The sequence below is a fragment of the Peromyscus californicus genome, unplaced genomic scaffold (genome assembly GCF_007827085.1).
Source record: "Peromyscus californicus insignis strain IS unplaced genomic scaffold, ASM782708v3 Scaffold_3__1_contigs__length_106647218, whole genome shotgun sequence".
Taxonomy (NCBI): Eukaryota; Metazoa; Chordata; class Mammalia; order Rodentia; family Cricetidae; genus Peromyscus; species Peromyscus californicus.
This window is the reverse complement of record NW_026294551.1, coordinates 37,884,901-37,912,893: the sequence shown is the minus strand read 5'-3', so window position 1 is coordinate 37,912,893 and position 27,993 is coordinate 37,884,901. Positions and strand designations below refer to the sequence as shown.

General features: G+C 50.1%; 2 protein-coding genes across 7 annotated transcripts in view; one reads left to right on the top strand and one right to left on the bottom strand.

Moving 5' to 3' along the window:
* Myo19 (myosin XIX) overlaps positions 1-17,107 on the top strand; it is a 32,567-nt gene extending 15,460 nt beyond the window's left edge. The window contains exons 10-26 of one of the 5 annotated variants that reach the window (XM_052759521.1): positions 246-342; positions 465-541; positions 2,209-2,299; positions 2,691-2,862; positions 4,683-4,756; positions 5,474-5,595; positions 5,767-5,880; positions 6,142-6,318; positions 7,532-7,684; positions 9,001-9,108; positions 9,968-10,038; positions 11,365-11,468; positions 13,057-13,223; positions 13,330-13,459; positions 14,484-14,569; positions 15,580-15,879; positions 16,672-17,107. In XM_052759521.1, the coding sequence (XP_052615481.1) occupies positions 246-342; positions 465-541; positions 2,209-2,299; positions 2,691-2,862; positions 4,683-4,756; positions 5,474-5,595; positions 5,767-5,880; positions 6,142-6,318; positions 7,532-7,684; positions 9,001-9,108; positions 9,968-10,038; positions 11,365-11,468; positions 13,057-13,223; positions 13,330-13,459; positions 14,484-14,569; positions 15,580-15,879; positions 16,672-16,800 (2,172 nt within the window). In that variant the 3' untranslated portion in view covers positions 16,801-17,107. Of the gene's footprint in view, positions 1-245; positions 343-464; positions 542-2,208; positions 2,300-2,690; positions 2,863-4,682; positions 4,757-5,473; positions 5,596-5,766; positions 5,881-6,141; positions 6,319-7,531; positions 7,685-9,000; positions 9,109-9,967; positions 10,039-11,364; positions 11,469-12,605; positions 13,224-13,329; positions 13,460-14,483; positions 14,570-15,579; positions 15,880-16,671 lie in introns of those variants that run through there. The other 4 variants (XM_052759525.1, XR_008222631.1, XM_052759524.1 and 1 more) reach the window with 4 other exon arrangements.
* Positions 17,108-17,230: 123 nt separating this feature from the next.
* Znhit3 (zinc finger HIT-type containing 3) lies at positions 17,231-26,571 on the bottom strand. Of its 2 annotated transcripts, XM_052759544.1 has the most exons (6): positions 26,228-26,571; positions 26,040-26,071; positions 23,700-23,780; positions 22,211-22,291; positions 20,708-20,772; positions 20,189-20,411 (listed from the first exon to the last, which is right to left on the bottom strand). In XM_052759544.1, exons 1-6 carry the CDS (start codon positions 26,311-26,313, stop codon positions 20,379-20,381), a joined length of 378 nt encoding a protein of 125 aa, XP_052615504.1. In that variant the 5' UTR covers positions 26,314-26,571; the 3' UTR covers positions 20,189-20,378. The 2 variants fall into 2 exon arrangements, with proteins under 2 accessions (XP_052615503.1, XP_052615504.1); XM_052759543.1 differs by lacking the exons at positions 20,189-20,411; positions 20,708-20,772 and adding an exon at positions 17,231-17,951 and having other exon boundaries at positions 26,228-26,403.
* Positions 26,572-27,993: the final 1,422 nt, after the last annotated feature.

The window sequence follows — 27,993 nt, the reverse complement described above, 5'->3', positions numbered from 1 at the left end:
GATAAGGACTCCCCAGCAAGAGTCTGCATTCTACTTCAGACCGCCAGCTTTCCCGGAAGACGTTTTTTGTCCATCAGGCCAGAGACATTCTGGACAGTGGTGTTTCTTTCACCCCGTGCCCTGTGCTTACTTTGGGGGACCTCTCAGCCTTGCAATGTTGCTGCCATTTCTCACTCCTCATTTTAACCTCAGACCTGAAGGCCCTCCCAACCCCAGCTCAGCCTCCTGTACATCTCTCCCCACAGATTTGCAAAGGAGCCACCGAGGATGAAAGGCTCCAGTGGCGCCTCCCTGAGGGAGCTGCCTTCTGCTGGCTACCCAATCCAGAAAACAGTTTGGAAGGTAGGGAGGAGCCTCCTTGGTACCCTAGACTGCCCCAGAGCCCCACCCATTCTGCCCAGGGCCTGTCTGCCCTTCCCCACTGACCCTGCTGACCACTGGGCTGTGACATGGATTCTTTTCAGAGGATTGTTTCGAGTTGACCAGAGAGGCCATGCTCCATTTGGGCATCGACACCCCCACCCAGAACAACATCTTTAAGGTCAGAAGAAAAGCCATGCTACTTGCACTTAGAGGTGATGGTAGCCCTTCTCATGAATTGTCCCTGGACTTGGGACTCTCTCCATGAGTGTCTAGGACTTCAGGCCTCACAGGACCATACCAAGGAGCTGGCCAGCGCTGTGGGGTCATTGACATACCATAATAGTACTTAGTAATGAGCATGGCACAGTGCCTTGCACACCCAGAGCACAAGGACTTTAGGGCAGGTTTGTTTGTTAGCTTGTTTTTTGTGGGAGGGGACAGGTTTTATTACTGTGGCAATAACAGAGAAAAAATCTTTTTCTGTTTGTCTAACACTTTAAAGCTTAGAAGTGATGTTCACACCTTTGCTCACTTGATTTTTATCAACACTCTCTTATGCATGGGGATTATTTCCACTTTATACTTGAGAAAATTAGAGGTAAAGAAACCTACCCAAGACACCACTACGTGACGCAGTTGGTTCCGGGCATTGTTATTCCAGATGCCCATTCTTCCTCCCCTCTGTCCTCTGCCTCTCGCTCTGGGAGCCCGGTGAGCCAACCTTCTCTGCTCACTGCCTTTCTGCCTTTGCTGAGGGCCAGCTGCTTCCCTTACTTCCTCATCTCCCAGAGCAACAGCATGTAATGTATAGGGCGGGCTGGGCACAGAGACAGAAGCCACCGAAGGAAGATGGGAATATTGATGGCCTCCACATGGTGTTTAGGAAGCTAAGGTGTCACACCCAGTATGGACCCCACCAGGTAAGAGTTTGTGCAGGACAGTACATGGAGACAGGCTAGAGGGAATGGACAACACCAGGAGTCTTGGCGTGGGTGCTGGTTTGAAGGTGTTAGGACATACTCATCTGGCGGGGAAGACACCATGATCAGGAAGGTGGTTTTCCCAGGGCAAGGCTCATCTATTCCACTGAAAGTGTTAGGACCCTATGCCACAGCCATGCTGCCCATTGGGCACAGGTGCCCTCTCCTGGGGTAGTTTGGGGCCAGAAGACTGGTAGTGTATGGAGATTATCTGTCTGGGACCAGGCAAATAGCAGGAGAGACTCTGCTCTCTTAATAGGAGGTCCAAGGGTTTCCAGACTTACTGGGTCTACAAGTGTTCTGCTTGCCATCATACTGGAAGTTACCACTGTAGGTCATTGAAGGCAAAGGCAGAAGGGTAGTACCTACTGTGGAGACCAAGATCACAGTTCCTCCCCCAGGCTGGACTATCACAGCCCAGTAATGCTGAGAAAGGCTTCCGGGAAGCCATGACCAAGCCCCATCAGGCAGAAATGACACTGGCCCGTAACTAAGGGAGCGAGCAGTGCTCCCACAGGGACTGTTCCTGAAGGTGAGGGGTAGGGACAGAGGATGAATGGAGGTAAGGTCTACTGGCTCTTCTGGGAGGCGTCGGAAGTCTTGGTGCCTTGACTCTAATCTTACCTTTCTCCTAGGCTCGACATTAACCTCTCCCATCTCTGTTACGGGCATCATCATGGCATGTGCCTCATGGGATGTGAAAGAGATTGTCTTGGGATGCTCTAACTTATATGAAATCTTGTCTGACAGAGGTAGACAGTGGGACAATCATCAGGAGCTCCTTTCTTCCTCTGTTGTTGTGACATCAGCATAAGAACTCATCTTCTTCAAGCCCCTGCTCCTGACCATCCCTTCTGCCCCTCAGATCCTAGCTGGACTGCTGCACCTTGGCAATGTCCATTTTGCTGACTCAGAAGATGAAGCCCAGCCCTGCCAACTGATGGATGGTACCAAGGGTGAGAGAGAGACAAGAATGCGGGGAATGTACCTGGCAGGAAAGTGACCAGTGCTATTGAGGTGCGGTGGGAAATTGCAGGGTGAACTTTTCCATCTGGCACCCTTGGATTAACCATCTGCTGTAGGGCCTGTGATGGATAATTTACTGCTCAGCCTCTGGTGAAGCCAACACTGTTGTCTCCATCTTACAATAAGAAAATTAGTCAAGTGGTTTAGAAAGTAATTTGTCCAGTTGTAACACTGGCTTCAGGCCCTGCCTCTGCCACGTAAGGAGGCCTGTGCCACGTAAGGAGGCCTGTGCCAGCCTCTTGACCCGTCAGTACCTGCGTTTCCTCCATCCACTCAGTTCCACTGGAGGGTGTTTGCCTAAGGAGGACTCTCCTCTCCCAGTTTCTGTCAGGACCTCAGCCTCGCTGCTGCAGCTCGCAGAGGACATGCTGCTGGAGACTATGCAGATTCGAACCATCAAGGCAGGCAAGCAGCAGCAGGTGTTCCGGAAGCCGTGCTCCCGAGCCGAGTGTGACACCCGAAGAGACTGTCTAGCCAAACTGATCTATGCACGGTGAGCCATTTTTACTCTGGGCCTTCACTTCCCTTCACAGGGTTCTTAACCTGTCTGAGGTCGGCCTAAACACTTGTCAGGCAGTAGGTGGAGGCCTAAGATAGAGGTACTGAATAAAGCAGACCAGTTTGCTGGGACTCCAGGTTTGCCCTAAACACTACCTGTATTGAATGGAGCAGTTGCCACATTCCTGACCTAGATTCAGCTTGTTGTTCAAGTACAAGAGCCTGCTTTGACCTTGGCCGTAGGTGAGGAAAGCCTTCTCAGCTCTCTGTTGGCAAACAGGCCCCAAAGGGGATCTCCACCTTTACGGTTCCAATTCAGACTGTTGAGTAGTGGATAGGCTCCTCTGTCTCCTGTACCCTGGTTCCTAAGGTCATTCACCTGGGGAGTTGGAGAGACAGCAATGGAGCCAGAAGCTCAGCTCAGAGTCAGTGCCAGCAAAGCATGCAGCAGGCAAGGCAGCACAGCAGGGAAGGTGGGTCCTGACCTTGCTTGGGACAGGACAGAGGCACCTCCTTCCTCTGAGCCAGATGGTCAAGGGTTATCTCATCTTGAGTTCTGAGAACCTTCGAGTACCTTGTAGAAGCTGTCGGGCTCAGATTATGCCCTGAGATTATCGGTGACCACTGTATATGTGTGTGCATGTGAGATCTTGGACAACCCTGTTCAGAGCCAAGAATCTGAGGTCTGCCTGAGCCCATGGCAACTAGAAACAGATACTACTGCCTCAAAGCAGGTTTTAGGTCAAAAGTTGGGAGATTTTTGTTTTGGGGGTGTTATTTTGAGACAGGGTCTCACTATGTAGCTCTGTCTGGAACTCACTATCAGTGCTGTGACTAAAGGTGTGCACGACTACACCCAGCAGTCAAAAGATTTCTAATCCTTTGCTACAATTTACTTTTAAATGAGTTACAGAATGAACATGTTACACTAGTTCATTCATTTTAATATCTTGCATGAGTGTTTAAACCCCTGTTGTTGCTAAATAAATAAATAAAGTCTGAATTAAGCTGTTTCCTGACTAATTACTTAAAGAGAAACTGAGGTGGCCCCCTGTGACCCCAGGACTTTCTTGACTGAAGCAGTGGTTGCTGGTTCCACCCCAGAGTCTTTTGGTAGGCCCTGTTTCCAGAACTGGGGAGGAGAAGGCAGTGTGTAGCAAAGAAGGCCCTCAACAGTGTCACGCTTGGTGCCTCCTTGTATAGAAGTTTCATTTTCTATGGGCTAGTGACAGTTCAGAGTAGAGAATGCCATTATTCTTGTGACTTGGGACCACTTGTTTGGGATTGAGTAGGAGGTGGCAGCTCCTTAAGCCTTTTTCAGGGGAATTCAATGCACTCGGCTCCTTACTAACCTAACTAGGACCTGCAGTGATCTCTTCTAGTCACGGCATCAGCTGGTGATGGGCTACAAGACTAATGCAGACCCAGGAGCTACACCGAGCTACACCTAGCTATGCTGTGCTGTCTTGTATGAGGACAGGCCAGGGCTGTGTATACCTGGAAATGTATATGCCCAGAGCCTGCCTCTGCAGTAGGTCAAGATTACATAGGCCATGCCTGTGGTGGCGCACGCCTTTAATCCCAGCACTTGGGAGGCAGAGGCAGGCGGGTCTACAGAGTGAGTTCTAGGACAGCCAGGGCTGTTACACAGAGAAAACCTGTCTCAAAAAAAAAAAAAAAAAAAAAAAAGATTGCATAAGCCAGAAACAAGAGGTTGGCCTTTGGCCTGGTAGGTTCAGAACACAGGGCCTTCTAGCATGTAGCATCCTTCCTGGGAGAGCAGTTTCCCCACATCCCACTCTTTCCCATCAACAGGCTGTTCGACTGGCTGGTATCAGTGATCAACAGCAGCATCTGTGCAGACTCCAGCTCATGGACTGCCTTCATAGGTAGCAAGGCTCACCCTGCCAGGAGCCTCCTGGGTGGAGGGAGGATCCTGGGTCACCTGTGTGCCTCTGAGCAGCTCCTTTCTCTTCTCGGCTGGTGTCCTCATCCATCCATCCAGGAGTTTGGTGATTTGATTGCCCACATTTGATATGTCTGTGGCTCTCCAGACAGACCACTTTATGCCATGTCCCTGATGGTCCTTTTTCTCCCAGAGACTTGGCTCCAATCCCAGAAGGGTAGTCAGAGCTAGATGGGGAGACACAGTTGAGATCAGCGTTGTTGTAATCTTGGGGGAGGAAGTAAAGCCTAGGGGTGCCAACACAGTTTGCTTAAAGAGGGGCATCAGCTAGGCTGATGAGATCAAGGTCCTCTGAACTTGGTTGTTTCAGAGAACATTTCCTGGTATCACACAAAAAATGGGACCTGATATCCTCAAGGAGGAGCCTATTGGGGCCAAGGATTCAGACTCAAGAGTGTACTGATGCCTGGGCTGCCCTTAGTTCAGAGTTTTGGCTTTCTGCCTGCTCTGACATGGTATGGGGTGGGGGAAGAGGTCCTGGGTTCTACCCGAGGTGGGTGATGGGAGCAGGCGATCGATCACTCAACCTCGTCCCAAGGCTTCTAAGTGAGACCTCAGCAAGGGTCCAGCCACTGGGGCCCCTGGAGTTGTCGTCTCTACCGTAGCCTGTGGTAGCCCCATGGTCTCTCTGTCTTCGAAGGTCTGCTAGATGTGTATGGGTTCGAGTCATTCCCCGACAACAGTCTGGAGCAGCTGTGCATCAACTATGCCAATGAGAAGCTGCAGCAGCACTTCGTGGCTCACTACCTGAGGGCGCAGCAGGTGAGGCGTGGGCAGGACAGGGCCTCCTTCCGGGTGCTCCGCCCAGTCGTGACAGGCACCTTTGTTCCTTGTCTCATTAATTGGTAAGTAATAACTATGTAAGAAAGTGGTTTGTTCCTTCCTTAATGCTATTCTGGAACTTGCTTTCTCCCACTACGCCCCTGCTCCTAGGAGGAATACGCAGTTGAGGGCCTGGAGTGGTCATTCCTCAACTACCAGGACAACCAGACCTGTTTAGATCTCCTCGAGGGGAGCCCCATCAGCATCTGCTCCCTCATAAATGAGGTAGGGGAGGTTCGGCCAGCGAGCCAAACAGCGGAGTTGTTCCCCGGGCTTTTCTGGTGCCTTGGTGACTGTTCTGTGTGCTCTTCAGTCCGTCTCTCTCCCACATCTGCAAATAAGCGTGCCAGTCCCTGTGCTCTCTCCCCGGAGTTGCTGTTGTTGTGCCTGTGTTACAGCTCTGCTGCCCCGGGGGCCCGACAGCCAGGACAGTGAAGATGTGGTAAGACCTCGTCACTGTGATGACTGCCCGCTCCCACCCCACAGGAATGCCGCCTTAACCGGCCGAGCAGTGCAGCGCAGCTACAGACCCGCATCGAGAGTGCACTGGCAGGCCAGCCCTGCCTGGGCCAGAGTAAGCTCAGCCGGGAGCCCAGCTTTGTGGTCGTGCACTTCGCAGGACCCGTACGCTACCACACAGAAGGCCTGGTGGAAAAGAACAAGGTGCGCCTGGGCCGAGTCACTGCTGCACACACAAAGTAGTTCCTAACTGGCATCTTCTCTCCTGAGTCTCCTCAAAACCCAGGCTCACCCTCTTTTTTTTTTTTTTTCACTTTTTTTAAATTTATTTTTCTGTTATTAGCTTGATACAATATAAATTCTTATCCTAATAGTGAAATGTTTCATTGAGGCTTGCCCAATAATTGAGTAAAACCAAAACTTAATATAAGCCACAGTCATCCTAGGGTCCCCCCTGCTATATAGCCTCCCTGGTTCTGTGGGTTGTAGTCTGATTGTTCTTTGCTTTATATCTAGAATCCACTTATGAGTGAGTACATACCATGTTTGTCCTTCTGGGTTTGGGTTACCTCACTCAGGATGATGTTTTCTAGTTCCATCCATTTGCCTGCAAATTTCATGCTGTCATTGTTTTTCTCTGCTGAGTAGTACTCCATTGTGTATATGTACGACATTTTCTTAATCCATTCTTTAGTTGACGGGCATCTGGGTTGTTTCCAGGTTCTGGCTATTACAAATAGTGCTGCTATGAGCATAGTTGAGCATGTATCTTTGTGGTATGAATCAGCATTCCTTGGGTATATGCCCAAGAGTGGTATGGCTGGGTCTTGAGGTAGTTCGATTCCCAATTTTCTGAGAAACCACCATACTGATTTCCACAGTGGTTGTACAAGCTTGCATTCCCACCAACAGTGGAGGAGTGTTCCCTTTGCTCTGCATCCTCTCCAACATTGACTGTTATTAGTGTTTTTGATCATAGCCATTCTGACAGGTGTAAGATGGTATCTCAGAGTTGTTTTGATTTACATTTCTCTGATGATTAAGGATGTTGAGCATTTCTTTAAATGTCTTTCAGCCATTTGTGATTCTTGTTTTGAGAATTCTCTGTTTAGCTCTTCAGCCCATTTTTTAATTGGACTGTTCAGTATTTTGATGTCTGGTTTCTTGAGTTCTTTATATACTGTGGAGATCAGTCCTCCGTCAGATGTGCCACCCTCTTGAGCCCTGCCTGAGATCTTTGCTAATCCATCCTGACCTGCTGGAAGTGGCCTGTGTCTCCTCTTGGCCAGCAGACCCACTCTGCTTGGGACTCCAGCCCTGCTCTTCAAGAAGCCTCGTGCTTGGGTAGGGGTGCCAGAGCAGTGGCCAGCACTGGGAAGCAGCTTACCTGCCTGCCACCCTTGCCCTTTCCCAACAGGACCCTGTTCCCCCTGAACTGACTGGGCTCCTGCAGCAGTCCCAAGACCCTCTGCTCATGATGCTATTTCCTGCTAACCCTGAAGAGAAGACCCAGGAGGAGCTGTCTGGCCAGAGCAGGGCTCCTGCATTGACTGTGGTGTCCAAGTTCAAGGTGGGTCTGGTGGTGCTGATATGAAGTGCTCAGTTCACTCTAATTGTCTGTTGAGCCCCCCTCAGGATTGGGGCTGTTCACTAGGGGTCAGTAGCGTGCCATGCAGGAATGGTCCTGGTCTCTTCAGTTCACTCTAATTGTCTGTTGAGCCCCCCTCAGGATTGGGGCTGTTCACTAGGGGTCAGTAGCGTGCCATGCAGGAATGGTCCTGGTCTCTTCAGGTTTATGCTTGAAGACCACAGGAAACGGACAACACCACGGGATAGGACAGGATGGGGGCTCTCACCCCTGCCAGTGGGGCAGTCACAGAAGAGTAGCACTTTCTATGGAGCTCTGACTGCCCTGTTCAAAGCCTGTGTTGGCTGGCCCAGACTACCACTTCCCTGGGTGTTACCTGCTTCCTTTCTGCTCACCTTCCTGGGATCTCTTAGTCAAGCCACCTGGTGGCAGTGGTGGCACACACCTCTAGTCCCAGCACTCGGGAGGCAGAGGCAGGTGGATCTCTGTGAGTTTGAAGCCAGCCTGATCGACAATGCAAGCTCTAGGACAGCCAGGGCTGTTACACAGAGTCCCGGGATGAGAGAGAGGAATTTCCAGTAGTTCCCAGGGCATATGTGGGTCCTGTTCTCAAGGCTGGGAGGGCCACTTGGTCACCCACCCTGCCACTTTTTTATTTGTCCCTGTTCATATGTTAACCCCCACTTTACCATCATTTGAGAGGGCACCCTGGGAAACCCAGGTTTATTGTCTGAGGAGCGTGCTCCAGCCACAGCATCAGACACTACTGACTATACCTGCACAGGCTGAGCTGTGACAACAGTTGACTGTCTGAGTCACATCTCTGGCACATCGCAGAACAGCAGGAGTGCTGTGCAGCTGTTCTGTAGGAAAGGGACAAGCCCCAGACCAGAGGGTCAGCCAGTGAGAGCCACTGGTCCCGAAGCATCCCTGGAGGAAGGGTGAGAAGTAATGGGTGGTTAAACTCTGCTTTGCACATGTTCTTTAAAAACTTTCAAGCCACCTGGTGGCGGTGGTGGCGCACACCTCTAGTCCCAGCACTCGGGAGGCAGAGGCAGGTGGATCTCTGTGAGTTTGAAGCCAGCCTGATGGACAATGCAAGCTCTAGGACAGCCAGGGCTGTTACACAGAGTCCCGGGATGAGAGAGGGGAATTTCCAGTAGTTCCCAGGGCATATGTGGGTCCTGTTCTCAAGGCTGGGAGGGCCACCAAGGACATAATCTACTCACTAACCAGAATTCAGCTTATGACCCGGAGCTGCCCCAATCCTGCCTTACCCCAGATTTCTCCGTCTGCAGGCCTCACTGGAACAGCTCCTTCAGGTCCTACATAGCACAACACCCCACTACATTCGCTGTATCAAGCCCAACAGCCAGAATCAGCCACAGACCTTCCTCCAGGAAGAGGTAACTAACCCTGAGTTACAGCTGCCTAGCATCAAACCCCATCTGGCAAGGCCTAAGGGGAGAGCGTCTCCAGATGGAGTGATCACAGGCAGTCTGTGAGGCTGGGCCTGACATTAAGGAGGGCTTATTTCCCATGCTCTGGCTGGGCGAGCATGTGTTGTTGTATGTTCTGTACACTGCACCAAGGCCTCGCCAAGGTGGCACATGGGGACTCTAGAACATCATGCTCCCTGCTCACCTATCCTATCTCTGACAAGAGACTGAACCTGCTCGGGGCAATGGGTGTTTTGTGATTTAACATCTCTACAGTCTATGCAGTACGGCTGTCTCTGGATTGTTAATCTCATTTTCTAGTTTACACAAAATCATTCCTCAAGGTTTCAGGTTCTGAGGGGGTATAGATGATGTGTGAGTGCTGGACCGCACTGAAGAATTTCCAACAGTCACCTGGTAAATGTGGCTGTGTAGCCAAGATAACTTGGCTGTGTGGTAAAGTTCTGGGTTCAAATCAAGTAAGACTCTTCGCAGTATAACCTTCCTTGCTGGAGCGGCTCTGATGCCGCAAGAGAATATAGTTCTGTATTGTGAAGTGGTGTCAGCCCTGGACAGGTGACAGACAGCCAGGACCATTGCAGACCTTAGCTGTAGCAGGAGCCAGGTACCAGACAGGGCCTTTGCGGCTCCACCAGGACCTCTTCTAGCAGGGAGATCTTCAGCCCCCTTGGTTTCTCATGGTCCCATGGAGACAGACATCTCTTTCAGCCAACCCTGCCTGTCATTGGAGTTCAGGACCAGAGATGTGCAAAAGAAATAGCTTTTCTAGCTTGTAGATGCTTGCTCTGTCTCCCCACCCTTGCAGGTCCTGAGTCAGTTGGAGGCCTGTGGCCTTGTAGAGACCATCCACATCAGTGCTGCCGGCTTTCCCATCCGGTAAGTAAGCCACATTGTGGTAGGGCCAGAGCCTGGTGGCACTCAGAACTTGGGCCAGACAGAGGGAGGTAGGGCTGAGGAGAACTGTCTGTGTCAGTCCACGCAGAAGGCAAAGGGATGGCACCTGTCCATCTCCTCAGCCACTCGTTGTATAATGTCTGCCCATGTAGGGCCTACGTTCCTGTAGAAACAAGAAAGTTAAGTATGAGCCAGACACAGTAGCACACACCTCTGACCCCAGCACTTGAGATGCTGAGACAGGAAGAGCAACACAAGTCTGAGGCCAGCCTGAGCTATTAGTGAGTCTGAGGCCAGCCTGGGCTAGAGTGAGACCCTGTTTCAAAAATCGACAAGAGCCCTGGGTGGGTGCCAGAGAAATGGATGACTGAGGTTAAGAGTACATACCGCCGGGCGGTGGTGGCGCACGCCTTTAATCCCAGCACTCAGGAGGCAGAGCCAGGCTGATCTCTGTGAGTTCGAGGCCAGCCTGGGCTACCAAGTGAGTCCCAGGAAAGGCGCAAAGCTACACAGAGAAACCCTGTCTCGAAAAACCAAAAAAAAAAAAAAAAAGAGTACATACCACTCTTGCAGAAGACCCAAGTTTGGCTCCCAGCATCCACAACATAAGCAGATCACAACTGCCTGTAGGTCCAGCTCCAGGACGGCCCAGCCCCTCTGGCCGCCATCGACGCCTTCACTTACAGGCACATACCCACACACCCCACCCACACACTCACCCCACACACAGACACAATTAAATATAGTAAAAATAAATCTTTTTTTATTTTTCTTTTAGAAAGGGTCTGGGGCTTGAGAGATGGTTCAGGGTTAAGAGCACCGGCTGTTCTCCAGAAGATGGGGTTCAGTTCCCAGCTCCTACATGGCAGCTCACAACCATCTATAACTCGAGTTCCAGGGGCTCTAAAGCCCTCCACTGGCCTCCACAGGCACCACATACACATGGTGCACAGACATACATGCAGGCAAACTCTCATATACATAAAGTAAAGTTTTTAAAACTCTACACATAAAGTAGGGCGTAGTGGCACATGCCTTTAATCTCAGCACTAGGGAGGCAGAGACAGGCAGATCTCTGGGTTCAAGGCTAGCCTGGTCTACAGAGTGAGTTCTGAGACAGCCAGAGCTGTTACACAGAGAAACCACAGGCTTGATTTTAAAGGGTATCTTCAGGCTTCCCACTGAGTGGCCCTTGGCATCTCTAGAACAAACCTCCATTCAGTAGGGATGGTTGGGCAGCATTGGCTTTGAGCCCCAGCTAGACACCTGGCTCACGGTCATTCTCTTTTTGCCTACTTTGGTTTCCAGGGTCTCTCACCAGAACTTCGTGGAACGATATAAATTGCTGAGAAGGCTCCGACCTCACACATCCTCTGGCCTCTGGGGCCTGTGTTCTGCCAAAGGGCCCACCGGTGAGTGGGGCCCATTTTCTGTCATTTGTTCAGCCATCAGTTGCTGAGGACTTAGGTGAACCTCCTCAGAGGTGAGGGTCCGGAGACAAATGGTTGTCGGCACAATGTGGGGACGAACCCCGATGACAAGGGCGGAGAAAGGCACAGAGCTCACTCTGATGCCAGGCGATGTGGGCATGGGGAAACATTTTAGAGGAGGTAGTATGTGGGTATAAACTGGGTTAGCCAGTTGACAACCACGGCACGTGACAGGTAATCTGAACAAAATCCTCCAGGCACGAGACAACGTAGACGTGACAGGTAAGGCTAGGGTGCCAGGTGGGCCCTAATCAAGAAACATGGACTTCATTTCCTGGGTAGATGAGAGGGCCCCTTCAGGGGAGAGAGCCAATGTTCCATCTACCTCATGCTCTCGTCCACTCTGCGGGCTTTGTGGAAGGTTTTGGGGGTGAGGCCGTGGAGCCACCCAAGGAGAAGCCAGAGCTGTGGGCAGCTGAGTAACAAGTGGGCAAAACTGGTCAGTGTTGGTAGGCATGGCTCCATGCAGATACAGAGGAAGACAAAAACAAGGTGAGCTCGGCCTTGCTGTGGGATGAGCAGGCAGAAGGGAAAGCTGAGGAATCTGGACCAGCCCTGCATGGCCAGCTTGAGCTCCAGGTCCCAGGAGGCGTCAAAGGAGGAGACATGTACAGAGCACTGGGGCAAAAGTCGAGCTTCGTGGGCACAGTGTAGCTGTCCATAACTAAGGATGTGTTGGGGCTGGAGAGATGGCTCAGCGGTTAAGAACACTGGCTGCTCTCTACCAGAGGACCTGAGTTCAGTTCCCAGCAACCACATGGTGGCTCACAACCACCTATAATGAGATCTGGTGCCCTCTTCTGGCCTGCAGGGACACATGCCGACAGAACACTGTATACATAATTGAAAAAAAGAATGTGGGGATGCAGAGGCCCAGGGGCAGATGGAGGGACAGACATGGGGACTAGGGCAGACAGCAGCCCAAGCACGGCGGCTCCCCAGCTCCAGCCCCCTTCTGGCCCACCAGCCAGCTCTTTGTCCTGGAGTTGTGCCCCTCTCCTCCTCCTCCTCTCCTTTCTCCTCTCCATGGTTTGCTCTCCTGTCTCTCTTACCAACAAGCCCTCTGGGCCCTGGTCCATTCTGTGGATGTCTCTCATCTCTCGTCTCCTGCATCTGCTTTGGTGGCTTCTGTCTCCAGAGAGGCGCTGGGCCGCTAACTGTGGTCAGAGCCCTCAGGTAAACCCTCCCACACAGGGGCAGCCCGGCAAGCTTGGGAGGGCTTTCCCACAGCTGGGTATGGCTTCCTTTTCTCCACGTGGCTGACTGTAAGGGCTAAGGGCTGGGGCTGAGGGAGTGGCCAAGGAGACATGGGGCAGTGGGGGCTTCAGAACACTCCCAAACAGCCAGGACTGTGAGGGACATCAGGACTACCTCTACAAATGACTAGATCCAGAACGGAAGGAAGAGGCTTAGAGGGCTCTAAGGAGATCTCTAGGGAGATCAGTCTCTTCAGGCTACAGAAGCGTGTGGGAACAAGCAGGCACTGATGAAGCCTTTCTCCCACCCCCAGAGCAGCCTCTCTGTGCCAAGGAGGCCACACTGCAGCCTCTACTACAAGACATTCTCCATGCTCTGCCAGCTTTAATTCAGACAGCAAGCACTCCCGGTGACCCAGCCGAGACCACACAAGTCCCACTGTACTGTGGCAGGACAAAGATTTTCATGACTGACTCCATGGTAAAGTGGCTGGGGGACGAGACTACAGGCGCCAACTGCAAGTGTAGACCGTCCTCAGGGTAGGGGGAAGAGGGCCCAGGACCTCAGTGGATTCCTCTTCTCTCAGCTAGAGCTTCTGGAATGTGGGCGTGCCCAGATGCTGGAGCAGTGTGCCCGCTGCATCCAGTGTGGCTGGAGGCGACACCGTCTCCAAAAGCAGGAGAAACAGAGGCGGGCTGTGGTGCTCATTCAGGCAGGTAGGTGGGACCCAGCCACCTATTGGTGAGGCTGATAACATATGATGGGTGTGACTAACACAGTCCTGACATTTTGAAAATGAAAATAATTTGTCTTTTTTCAGTGCCATGAATTAAACCCAGGGCTTCACTCATGCTAGGCAAGTGCTATACCATGGAGTTACATGCCCACACAAGCCAAAATACATTTATAAGGCACAGATAATCCAGATCTTTCTTGTTCCTTGGGGCACTGTTGAGGACTGAGTCTGAGATCAGTGGTAGCCTGGGTCCTTGCCAGTTAAGAGCTCCCAGGTGCCCTTCAATGTGGGTATCTACAAGATTGTGGGCAATATAATGTGTGTGTGTGTGTGTGTACGCACACGTTCATGTGACTATATATGTGTACCGTGTGGGTGGGTGCCCTTGGAGGCCAGAAGGGCATTAAATCTAGAACTAGAGTCAAAAGGTTGTGAAAAGCAGGGCAGTGGTGGCGCACGCCTTTAATCCCAGCACTCGGGAGGCAGAGGCAGGCGGATCTCTGTGAGTTCGAGGCCAGCCTGGGCTACAGAGTAAGTTCCAGGACAGGCTCCAAAGTTACAGAGAGAAACCTTGTCTGGGGGGGGGGGGGGGGGGGGAAGAGGCTGTGAATCACCATGTGAGTGCTGGTAACCAAATCTGGGTGACCTGCAAGAGCATTTTAACCACTGAGCAATCTTTCTAGGAGTGACTTTTGGGGGGGGGGGGCGGTTAACAAGACAGGGTTTCTCTGTGTAGTTTTGGTGCCTGTCCTGGAACTCGCTCTGTAGACCAGGCTGGCCTCGAACTAAGAGAGATCCACCTGCCTTTGCCTCCTGAGTGCTAGAATTAAAGGTGTGTGCCACCACTGCCAGGCTCAGGAGTGACTCTTAAGCCCCATTTTGCCTTATGTATTGACATAGTGCATCACTGGAAAAACAGATTTCACATTTCCACGTCAACCCCGGTATTGGCCACATGACTAACAGCTCTAACACTCGTCGTGCTGTCTCTGCTGTTTCCTTAGCTGTTCGGTCCTGGCTAACCCGGAAACACATCAGAAGGCTACACACGGCGGCCACGGTCATCAAGCGCGCGTGGCATAGGTGGAGAGTGAGTATGACCAGAGGCCAGGGTGGGCAGCACTGGAGACTGGGCTCCAGACAGGCCTGACGGACGTCTCTGGCACTGCCGGGTGGCGGCATGCTGGCAGGCCATGCAGCCTCTAAGCCGTGTGTCCCCCTGTATGGTGAGATGGACAGAGGCAGCTCCAGTCCAGGGCGGCTGTGGAAGTAGTGTGGAATGAGCGACTCTAGGGACAAACTGCCAACAGAATTGCACTTTCTTCACGCTCTGCCACGTGGAGCTGTTTAGTCAGGGCATCGCAGCCACGGCCCTTCAGTTTACCTGTCAAGCTGATGTTTCCAGAAAGAGAGCTGCAAAGAGCTAGTGAGATGGCTCAGCAGGCGGAGGTGTCTGAGCCCGAGGACCCTTGTGGTAGGAACAAACTCTCAAAATCGTCTTCTGACCTCCACAAGCATACCCTGGCATGCTCATGCCCACACACATGCATAAAACATGCATACGCACAAAAATAAATGACTTATTTGGTTTTTCAAGGCATGGTTTCTCTGTGTAGCCCTAGCTATCCTGGAACTTGATTTACAGACCAGCCTGGCCTTGAACTCACAGAGATCCACCTGCCTCTACCTCCCTATTGCTGGGATTAAAAGTGTGCACCACCACCGCCTAGCTATTTTATTTTTTTAAAGAGGGCTAAATCTTTTTTTTTTTTTTTTTTTTTGGTTTTTCGAGACAGGGTTTCTCTGTGTAGCTTTGTGCCTTTTCCTGGAACTCACTTGGTAGCCCAGGCTGGCCTCGAACTCACAGAGATCCGCCTGGCTCTGCCTCCCGAGTGCTGGGATTAAAGGCGTGCGCCACCACCACCCGGCGAGGGCTAAATCTTGACCACCCAAGATCAATCTCAGGATGTGTAAGTTGTCCTGACTTCAAAATGTCCACGATAGCATACCTCCATGTAGAATAAATGAATGCAAAAGAAAATTCTTTTAGAAAGAAGGCTGGACAAACCTAAAGCTATAAAAGAATGTTTTCTCTTTAAGATCAGAATGGCCTGTCTTGCCTCTAAAGAACTGGATGGTATGGAGGAGAAACCCATGCCTCGAGCTCCCAGCTCCCTGAGCCCGTCGCTGCCCGCAGCACATACTAAACTACTGGGGGCAGTAATCCACCTCTGGCCCCTGGGACTGGTGCTAGCCAACTCAGCCGTGGGTGTGCGAGGCTTTCAGAGGAAACTGGTGGCCCATGCCTGCCTCCGGCTTCCCACGGGTAGCCCTAGCAACAAGTTCCAGACACCACAACAAGATCAGGCTGGTATTACGTCCATCAGAGCACTGCCTCGGGTATGTTCTCGTTCTGTGATACCGTTGTCGTCCTTCCCACAGCTCCAGGTTGTTCACTGAGAACGGCAGTGAACAAAGCTTGCCCGTCTCTGGGGGGTGGGGAAGCAGCACAAAGCCCTAACCTGCTGAGTAAGCCAAAATCTACAGTGTGGATTTCTGCCATTGTTTCACCTAAAACCGGGATCTTCAGAGCCCTTCATAACTGCTTGTAAGCATTTAGCCTGAGTGTTTGGCTCTTCCTCAGTTAGGCATGTACCTCAGCCCTTTCTCCTCTATCAGATGGGTAAGGAATTAAAGAGTGGCATAGTTAACTGTTGGACATTAGTCCCGCTTCTAAGAAATGAGTGTGGCCATAATTTGCCACCTCAGATGACACTGCATTTGGCAGATTCCTCAAATTCTATCACTTGGTTAATGTATGGCAGGTCCTGTGTGTTATTTATGCCACCTGTCTCACTGGAAAGCAGACCCCACAGCCTGGTCTCAGCTCAGCCCCTGCCCTGGATAACCTTGGTGATGGTACATGATCTCAGAACCTCCATTGTTCTCCTCTGTAAGACTGGGTTAATACCCAGCCTGGTACAAGGGACCAGAGGACAGAAATGGAGTCAACAAGATGCTACATAATATGTACAAAATCTCCCTGAAATTGACAAGGGGTAAAGAGAACTGTTCTGATCTTCCTTCCTACGGTTTCCTGTCACGCTGAGTGGATGTGACATTTTACTCCTGATTTCTCTCTTTGGGGTGTCTTTGGGTCCTGCCACTCACAGTGCATCTCTTTCTCCCTAGGGCTCGATAAAGTTTCACTGCAGGAAGTCTCCACTTCAGTACGCTGACATCTGCCCTGAACCTTCAGACTCTAGTGTTACTGGTTTTAATCAGATTCTGCTAGAAAGACACAGGCCAGTCCAAGTGTGACCCTTCTGCCCCCACCTGCCTACATGATCTTTAGTGCCTTTGTTCCATGAGGCCTTTTCCTGCCAGCTGCCTTGCCAAAGACATCTGATCAACTGCCAAGCTATTCCCACAGCGACTCCAGCTGCACATGCAAGCAGCAGTTCTTGTCTGTGAGCCAGGGCTTCTGGTCAGAGTACCTGCCAGCCAGGACTGTGGCCTCAGCACTGGCAGGAACTGGGGGTGCTAGCTACCAAGCCAGGATTAGGGCCACCACGTCCCAGCTTACTGTCTTCGGGTTCAGCAGATGTGACTGTCAGTCCAGAATGTTGTCCCTACAGCAGGAGAGATACTGGGTCATCCACAAGCACTTTAAAAGGGCCAAATCACCCTGAAATTGGCTCTAGAATTTTGGCTGGGGAAAAACTTACATATATAGTTCATCAAGGAACAATACTATTTAATAAATTGATTTATTTAATGTTACCAAGAACAATGAGCAATGCAATGTACAACAGAATCACATCTTAAATTTATTCAGTAACACTATCAGTTTTTAATTCAAATGGATAAACTTGGTATTTAAGATTTACATCTGAACTGTACCAGAAATAAATTTAAAACCACCACGTAAATATAAATAGCCTTTTCCCTTTATTTTTAATGTATGTGTGAGTTTTGCCTGCCTGTATGGCTGTGTACCACATGCTTACAGTACTTTCAAAGGCCAGAAGAAGGGGGTCAGATCCTCTGGAACTGTAACTACAACTGTTCGCAGTCATGTGGGTGCTGGAGATTGGTCCTCTGGAAGAGCTGAGCCATCACTCCAGGGCTACAAGTTTCCTCTTCATAAAGGCTCTGCACCTGGAGTATCCCCAACTTGTCTGAAGCAAGCCGTGTGATGAAGACCTACGTGTCCTACAGCAGCAGCCTTGGAGACAACCTCCTCCTAGGAGGAGCAGTGGGCAGCTTGAGCATAGAGCACGTTCAGTTTTAAGAATCCCTGTTGTGGGATGGCTCCACGATTCCTAAACAGCAGTCTGCAAACTCCACAAACAAGGGCTCCTGCATGCAGGCTTTCATCAGCTGTGCCTTGTCGTCACCCTGGTCCAGGTTAACCATCAGCTGTCTCAGGTGTGGGTTGAGCAGTAAGCTTCTTAAAGTTGCAGATTCACCTTAAAAATCAATGCCAGCTTTTAAGTTCAAGGGGAACCCAGGGCAGAGGCTGAAAGCTAAGTGTTTCCAGTGTGATCAACTATGAAGGGCTTGTATCTCCTCAACCATTATGCTGTTACCCCCATGTCCTCAGGCTGTACAACCAACCACACATCTAAACCACTCAACAAATGCCTTTAATCCCAGCACTTAGGAGACAGAAGCAGACAGATGTCTTTGAGTTCAAGATCAGCCTGGTCTACAGGGCGAGTTCTAGGACAACCAGGGCCACACAGAAACCTTGTCTCAAAAAACAAAAACAAACCAAATTTTAACATCTGTACCAAATGTGAACTTTTTTCCTCATCATAACTACACATTGTTTGCATCAAATTAGGTTAGATGATTTAAAGTGCATCAGTTATATGTATTCCACCATTTTATAAAAGGGACTTGACCATCGTTGAGAAACACATCCTAGAACCAAGCTGCCTTGAACATCAGATGACTACTCACAAATGAACTTTCAGAATACATGTGAACAAAGATCTGAGCTGGAAAGATGACTCAGCAGTTAAGAGTGCTTGATACGCAAAGCATGAGACCAGTGTTCCTGCTCAGCACCCACTTAAAGGCCAAGCATGGTCCTAGGCACACCTGTGACCCAACACTGAGCAAGACAGACAGGCACATCACAGATTTGTGAGCTGCCAGCCTAGCCAAGGTGTGAGTGAGCCCTCAATGAGGGACTCCACCTCAAAGGAATAAGGTAGAGAATGATGGGGACTCAATGCCTCCCTCCTCTAGCCTGTGTGCACATATACACACAAGTGAGATTAGCACCAATAACAGAAGTTTTACTACAAGCACCAAAGGAGCGGTGCTGCAAAAATGTGCATGACTAAGCTAGAGAGACGGCTCAGTGGTTAAGAACACACACTGCTCTTAAAAGGACCCAAGTTCACTGGGTGGTGGTGGTAAACACCTTTAATACCAGCACTCGGGAGGCAGAGGCAGGAGGATGTCTGTGAGTTCCAGGAGAAACCAATGGGGGGGGGAAATGGGGGGGACGACCCAAGTTTATTCCCAGCACCCAATCAGGCAGCTGACAACCACCTGTACTCCAGCTCCTGGAGGATGTGACGACTCTGCTTCTGTGGCACATACCCACAGACACATGCACAGAATTCAAATGTGGTGAGCACTAGCCTCTCCCTGGTGATTACCCAGTCTGTGACTAGACTGTAAAGTGAGCATGGAAGACAGGTAACAGTGTCTGCCCCACAGGCTGCTGTAAGAGGCACAAATCACTACTGTCAAGTGTGACTAGAGCAGTAAAATTTACTAGTAAGACCAAGGCACTACGGGAAGGAAGCTAGAACAGTGCCTAATCTGGGCCTGAAGGTGGAGAAAGGCTTAGGTAAGCAAAGAAGATGAGCTATATTTTTAAGGCAAAATTATGCCAACCTGCAAAATCTGTAGGATTCCAATAGAACACCTGGCATATGCAAGATGGGAGATTTGCTGACAGAATCCTATGGCTGGACAGGAAAGACCCTGCACACCATATTACATAGTAATCTTACAAACAAGCAAGTAGGGGCTGGAGCGATGGCTCAGCAGTTAAGAGCACTGGCTGCTCTTCTGGAGGTCCTGAGTTCAACTCCCAACAGCCACATGGTGGCTCACAACCATCTGTAATGGGATCTATTGCCCACTTCTGGCCTGCAGGCACACAAGCACAATAGAGCACTCATATACAAAAAAAAAAAAAAAAAAAAAAAAAAGCCGGGCGGTGGTGGTGCACGCCTTTAATCCCAGCACTCGGGAGGCAGAGCCAGGCAGATCTCTGTGAGTTCGAGGCCAGCCTGGGCTACCAAGCGAGTCCCAGGAAAGGCGCAAAGCTACACAGAGAAACCCTGTCTCGAAAAACGAAGAAAAAAAAAAAAAAAAAAAAAAAAACCTGCGATTACACCAGACCCACCAGGAGAAAAAACAAGCAAGCAACCTTAGAAACAAAAGAGGCAGAGGCAGGCAGATCTGAGTTTGAGGTCAGCTCGGACTACATTCAAATTCCAAGCCAGCCAGAACTACATACATGATGAGATGTCTCAAATCCCATTTTATGTACACATGGAGGTCCACACCGGGTGTCTTCCTCGATTGCAATTGTTCTCCACTCCCCCCCCCCCCCCACAAAGCCCCTGAGACAGGCTCTCTCACTATGTAGCTGTGGCTGGGAGTGCTGGGATTAAAGTTCACCCCACCACACTCGGCTTCCACCTTATTTTCTTCATGCAGGGTCCTTTACCAATTCCGACAGATCAGCTCAGCTGGCCAACAAGACACTGGGATCCTCCTGCCTCTACCGCCCTAGTGCTAGGGTTACAGCGCTCAGCTTGTTGCCTTGTTTTAAATAAGCAGAGATGCTGGAGATGAAAGTCAGGTCATAAGAACTCAATTAAGCCATCTCTCCAGCCCTAAAAAAAAAAAAAAAAAAAAAAAAAAATTAAAAAAAAAAAATCCCATCTTAAAAAAAGAGCTGGCGGGCTAGAGAGATGGCTCAGAGGTTAAGAGCACTGGCTGTTCTTCCAGAGGTCCTGAGTTCAATTCCCAGCAACCCCACATGGTGGCTCACAACCATCCGTAATGAAATCTTGTGCCCTCTTCTGGCCTGCAGGTGTACATGCAGACAGAACACTGTATATATAATAAATAAATAAATCTTTTAAAAAAAAAAAGCTGTCAAAATGGTTCAGCAGGTAAAGATGCTTACCCACCAGGCCTGATGACCTGAGTTCCACACTAGTGACGAGACTGTCCTCTGACTTCTATGTGTGCCTGCAGAGGAGGGGTAGGTAGAGACGGCTCAGGGGTGACATGCACTTGCTACTCTTGTGGAGGACCTGTGTTCAGTTCCCACACCCGTGTTGAGTGGCTCACAACCACCTACAACTACAGCTCCGGGACCCCACGCCCTCTCCTGGCCTCCACCAGCCCCTGTACTAAGGTGCACAGAGATATACACAATTTACAAGTAAATCTTTCAAGATAAAAAGGGGCAAGTGAGCCGGGCGGTGGTGGCGCACGCCTTTAATCCCAGCACTCGGGAGGCAGAGGCAGGCGGATCTCTGTAAATTCGAGGCCAGCCTGGTCTACAGTGCGAGTTCCAGGAAAGGCGCAAAGCTACACAGAGAAACCCTGTCTCGAAAAAACCAAAAAAAAAAAAAAAGGGGGCAAGTGAGGTGGCTCTGCAGGTAGAAGGACCTGCTGTGCAGGCCTGGTGGCCTCAGTGTGATCCCCAGGACCCAGAGTCAAAGGAGAGAAAGACCCCTGGAAAGCTGTCCTTGGAACCGCACTCAAGCCCACACTCCCACACATCATACACAACAGTATAGCAATTCTTCTGAGTACGGAAATACTGCATCAGGAGGCAGAGACAGGAGGGCAGCATCAAGTCTGAGGCCAGCATGGTTTACAGTGAGTGCTAGGCCAGCCAGGACTATACAGTAAGATTCTGTCCAGAAAAAAAAGAAAGAAAGAAGAAAACACAGTGCTGAATGTATCACCCTGAAGCAGAGCACTTGCCTCAAGATTCCTGAGGTATCTCAGCCCCCTGTCAATACAGCTCAGAGACCCACGCACATCCTATACAAAGGAAATGGTATTGGAACACTCCAAGAATGAGTCGTGCAGAGGGAATTCTGAGTACTTGTGAGAAAATGCCAAAAAACGAGAGTTTTGTGACCTGTGTTTCTTCAGAAACAGGAAATTGTTCTTGGAATGTGCTTTCATGCCCCTCCCCGGTGGGGCACATAGGAGTTTACTCAGATAACTCACTACAACCGACTAGCGCCTGATTTCTTTATATGCCTCTATGGAAAAACATGCTTCTGCCTCATGCAGCTTGTCTTTGCGATTGTACACTTTATCCAGGTGATTTTGTGTGTGTGTGTGTGGTTTTTCGAGACAGAGTTTCTCTGTGCAGTTTTGGTGCCTGTCCTGGATCTCACTCTGTAGACCAGGTTGGCCTCGAACTCACAGAGATCCACCTGGCTCTGCCTCCCGAGTGCTGGGATTAAAGGCGTGCGCCACCGCCGCCCGGCCAGGTGATTATTCTTAACACTCAGGGTATAAACTGTCTAAAGTTATGAATGAAGTTGGCTGTTGCACGAGACTTTGGTCCGCCTCATTTTTTAGGCTCCATCCTCCCAGGTTCCACTGCCTTTACAGCAGTAAACAAAACAGTTAACAAAAAACAAGCCCAGCCAAGACTTACCTAAGTTCTTTAAACTCTGCAGAGACACTCTGTCTTCTTCCTCATCACTGTTGAGAAAATCAGCTACAGACTCATCATCATCTGAGGAGTGCAGAGCATAACCAACTGGTCAGGTCTCAGAAAGCCAGGACAGCCATGTTGACAACGTGTGTGCACGTGTGTGATAGTGAGGGGCACACCAGTAGTCACAGTCAAATAAAATGAACAGCCTGCTTCTCTGATTTCACAACTAAACACCCCCTCTTTCAGGGCAGTGGTGGCGCACGCCTTTAATCCCAGCACTCGGGAGGCAGAGCCAGGTGGATCTCTGTGAGTTTGAGGCCAGCCTGGTCTACAGAGTGAGATCCAGGACAGGCACCAAAACTACACAGAGAAACTCTGTCTCGAAAAAACCAAAAACATATTAATTAATTAATTAATTAATTAATTAATTAATTAATTAATTAAATATTAAGAAAAACCCGCAAACGCCGCCCCATCTTGCAGAACAGGGAAGGTTAGCAGAATGGCTCCTCAAGTGTATGATGGTTCATGTTTCCTGCGGTCTACAGGCTAGAAGTCTGGTTTTGCACGGTTTTTTTTAAATTTGTTTATCATACAATAATATTATTATTCATATTTTTAATTTATTATGTATATAGTGTTCTGCCTGCATGTATGCCTGCACGCCAGAAGAGGGCACCAGATCTCATTATAGATGGTTGTGAGCCACCATGTGGTTGCTGGGAATTGAACTCAGGACCTCAGGAAGAGCAAACAGTATGTTTAACCTCTGAGCCATCTCTCCAGCCCAGTTTTGTGGGGTGGGTTTTTTTTGTTTTTTTCGAGACAGGTGCAGTTTTGGTGCCTGTCCTGGACCTCACTCTGTAGACCAGGCTGGCCTCAAACTCACAGAGATCTGCCTGTCTCCGCCTCCAAAGTGCTGGGATTAAAGGTGTGTGCCACCACTGCCACCGGGCCAGTTTTGTAGTTCTTAACACCCTACCTGCCCTCTGTCATGACTCCAGGCCTGTGATGGACCAGTGAATTAGACCCCGTACAACCCTGCCAAACACGATCCCCGTGTAGATATGCCCAGGCCCATACTAGAAGTTTCTCCAAGGACAAAAGGCCCATCCCCTTTCTGTGACCTCTTTGTGATACAAGAGGAGCTGCTTGCAGCCATGATACTCAGGAGGCACTGTGGATAGATGAATACATGGATGCATGAAACCTGAGTGGAATGACAGTCCATTACTGCTCTAAACTCTAAGACTCCAGCAGTTCAAAGGAGGCCTCCCACGTGCGCCTACCAGGGCTCAACACAAACCCCAGGCCCCTGCCCCTTCCTGGAACCATGCTTCAGGATGCTCTCAGCACCACCGGTGACAACCTGTGACCCACCCTGACACTAGAGCTGCCGCTCCAAGCCCATCCTTCTGCACCCTGCCCATCCCCCTCTCTCCTCTCCTTTCCAAGTACTATCTCTGAAATCCCTCGACCGCCTCACCTTTGTTTTCCTCAGGCTCTGTATTGACAGGAGCCACTGTTCTTCTGTTCTCAACAGGACGGACTTCCGGGTTGCACTGCTCTGAGAGAGACACAAATTTCAGGCATACACAAACACAACCTCTCCGTACCAGCAGCAAGGCTGCAGCTCCCCATCATGCCAGGGAGAGACATGTGTACGAGGTAGAGATGGAGAGGGAGGACAGGTCACATGGAGCGATGGGCCAAAGAAAACCATGAGTAATTCTGAGTTGGGCAGAAGGGCTGTGGAAGCTGACTGCGCTCAGGTGGCCGTGTGCCCCCACCCTAATTTCACAGGACTTTCCCCAGGATTAATGGAGGCAGTGACTTCCACAGCATCACATTTTCTCGGCAGTTTCATGCATGCTACCATGTGCAACGAGGAATAGAGATGACTCCCACATCGGAGGAGTTTAGTCATGGAAGACACTACAGAGATGGATAACGTAAGAAAGGTCTGGCCTGAGTCCACCTGAGGAAGCCCAGAGACTTAAAGGAGAAAGCTTTGGCAGGCAGGGAAGGAGCATTTTTGGCAGGGAGAGGTCTGTGCCTGGGGTGGGGGAAATAGAGTAACAAAGACAGAGAGAATACGCTACATGGGCACCAGTGCCTGTGGAGGCCAGAGGGAGTCAGGGCCCCTGAGGTGGAGTGACAGGTGTTTGGGAACCCCGAACATGTGTGCTGTGGGCCAAACTCAGGTCGTCTGGAAGAGTGCCAAGCACACTTAACTGTTCAACCATCCCTCCAGTCCTAGAACTTTTTTTTATTGCAAACAAAATAGACCAAAAAATAAAAATTAAAAAAAAGTTAAGAGTTCCAGGACAGCCAGGGTTACACAGAGATACCTGTCTTGAAAAACAAAACATTGTTAAATTCTTGTTAGAAATAATCGAGGCCACTGGGGCAGAAAAAGCACACACATGCTGCCAACGAGACCCAGAGCCTATGCATGCTAGGCAAATGCTACTGATGACCAAAATTTCCAGCTGATTTTCTTTTTTGAGGGGAAAGGGGGTTGTGGGGTTTTTTTGGTTTTTATTATCTTTTTCAAGACAAGATCTCTCTGTGTAGTCCTGGCTCTCCTGGAACCAGGCTGTCCTCGAACTCGAGATCCAACTGCCTCTGCTTCCTGAACGCTGATATTAAAAACAGAAAAATCTAAACCATGTGGGATGACACACCTGTAAACCCAGCACTAGAGGGATATACGGCAGGAAGACTGAGAATTAAGTAAATCCAGGGCCAGCCTGGAATACGTAAGACCCTATTACCAAAAAAGTGGAGGGGGGGAGTGAGGGGTTCACACAAATAAAAAGAAGTAACTAAAAAGCCATAATTAAACTTTCTAGTCACATAGCATAATGGCAATCTTAAAGATACATACTTAAGGACCTATTAAGCACACATAATCAATGTATTTGTGGATGTATACGCACAAGTAAACACTTTTACTGTGCACAAAGTGTGCTCACATAACTTACCAGGTGTCAGTCTTTCTCAACAGTCTCAATATGAAGCCAAACTGGCCTGAAACTTGTAGGGATCCTCCTGCCTCAGCCTCCCCCATGCTGGAGTTACAAGTCTGTACCATCACTCCCAAATGACCCCCACCCCCCAACCTCATTTAAAGGTTTTGTTTTTATTTGTATATACAGCAGTGCGCAGCTGCCGTTGAGGCCAGACAGGAGCATCAGATACCCTGGTAATGGACCTACAGGTTGCCTAAATAGTAGGTGGGTGCTAGGAACCAAACTCAGATCTAGAAAAGCAACAAGAGGCTCTTAATGGCTGAGCCATTTCTCCATCTCCAGGTTTTTTCTCAATAGGTCAGTAACTTGTCGTAGGCAGACCTGGTGGCACAGGTCTGTACTCCTATAATCCTATCATTTGGGGTAGAGAAAGCAAGATCATGGTAAGTTTGAGGGCAGCCTGGACAATATAAAAAAAGAACCTGTCCCAAAATACCACACACAGAAAAAGAAAACTTCTCTTTGTAAACAAAAAACAACCGTTATTGGAAAGACAGAAACGCTGCTGGTTAATCCACCTCGGCCAGGCAGCTTCTGCAATAGCGAAGAGCTACAATAGACTGCTAAGACAGAAGAAAGAAAAAAAAATAAAAACATCTAGGGCTGGCTTTTTCCAGCAAAGCAGTTGACTTGCTTTGGTTTGAGACAGGATCTCAGTCTGTTGCCCAGGCTGGCCTTGACCTCATGGGAATCCTCCTGCTTCGGGCTCCTGTGTGCTGGGATTCCGGGGCATGGGGCCCTGTCGAGTGCAAGGAAGGGCCAAGGGCTGCGACCGCGGTCCAGAGTCTTACCTTTGTGCTTCTGGAAACAAGTGACCGAGCAGCTGTAACAAGAAAGACAGGCGCCGTCAGCCCTGGCGGCCGCAACACGCCCCTCTGGCCGGCAGCCCCCGGCCGCAGTACGAGCCTCCCGCCCGCAGCCCGGGCCTCCCTCCCGGCCCGGTGCTCGCGCTCCCCAACCCCCACGAGCCCCGGCTTACTAGGGCACGCGGCAAACCGGGCAGCGGTATTTCGGCTTCTCCAAACAGATGACGCAGACCACGGTTTTAGAGTTCAGCGACGCCATGGCTTCCCAGAAGACCCCACGCTGCCCGGCTCTCCCTTCTACCCAAGCAAGGACCAATCACAGCGCTCCGCACTTCCTGGCAGGCAAAAGCAGTGGCTTGATCCTGTTCGCTGTTCCAGGCCTCATAAGTAGAGAGCCGATACATTCGATACCCATTTAGGCAAGTGCCTCCGAGTTTTCTCTGATTAGGTCAAGCCATGGAACTCACGAACCTTCTGACTCTTCATCCCTAGCGCTGCCATCACAAGTGTGCACCGCCACGCCCAGTCAAAGACATTCTTTTTAAATTGTATGCTTACGTGTGCGCCTGTGTCAGTCAGTGCTATTGCCCTGAGAGGCCAGAAAAGGCAGTCAGATCCCCTGGAGCTAGAGGCAGGCAGTTTTGAACCACCTACTGTGCTGGGTGTTGGCAACTGAACTCGGATCCTCTGGAACAGCAAGCAGCAAGTGCTCCTTCTTCCAGCCCAGAAGACATGTCTTGAGGTTGGGCCGCTGGCAAATGTTTATTGAACTTCGGCCGTGATACTGGGGGATGGTTAGAAAATGGTCTCTTCCCCAGGAGCATAAGGCTTGAAGTGAAGACAGAAGAGAGAAAGGACAAAGGATGAGACTCGTTGTTAGGGTCAAGCCCTGTATTTGCATGACTCTGAGAATGAGTGTTCTTTAACTATCGCCCCCTCCCCCCCCACCCCCCCACCCAGTTTCATCTCAATTCACTCCACTACCAGCTGTGGCAGGGTAGACCGACCACAGAGCAGATCAGTGGCCTCTAGGCTAAAGGGATGCCGGCTAATGAGTCAGGATAGATGGGCTATGATGAGTCTTGAAGGCCATTCTAGACTTTAGGTATAGACAGTGTCATGGTTGTTTGTTTTGTTTTTTGAGACAGGGTCCTGGCTGGCCTTGAACTCACAAAGATCTACCAGCCTCTGACTATCAAGTGCTGAAATTAAAGGTGTGTGTCATCACACTCTGCTCAGAGTCCTATTTGTTTAAGAACCTTGCTCCTCCTTGAAGCTCTGAGTTTGGCCCAACCTAACCTCTGCTCCCAGGACCTTAAATCATGCTCCTCCCAAATGCCTTCTCTTTTATGTTGTCTGTTCAGTCTCTAGGGTCCCTTTGTTTGTTCGTTTTGTTTTTTGAGACAGGGTTTCTCTGTGTAACAGCCCTGGCTGTCATGGAACTCACTCTGTAGACCAGACTAGCCTCAAATTCACAGAGATCCACCTACCTCTGCCTCCCAAGTGTTGGGATTAAAGGTGTGCACCACCACTGCCCAGCTTTTAGGGTCCTTTTTAATAATGGTGCCCATGAGCATCTGAGCTTGCTGAGATGTGTTGTTGTTTGTTTTTTGCTCTTTGCTCTTTTGGGGGGCCCACTACCCAGATCCCAGATAAATCACACATGGAGGCTTATTCTTAATTATTAATGCCCAGCCTTAGCTTGGCTTAGTTTCTAGCCAGCTTTTCTTAACTTTAAATAATCCCCTCTACCTTTTACCTCTGGACTTTTCCCATTGTCTTGCTTCTGTAAATCTTACTCTATGGCTTGCTGTGTAACGGGTAGCTGACCCCTGGAGTCCTCCTCCTTCTCTGCCTACTTCTTCACTCCTCCAACTCTCTTCTTGCTCCTCCCAGATTTCTCCTTTTATTTATTCCCTCTGCCTGCCAACCACACCTG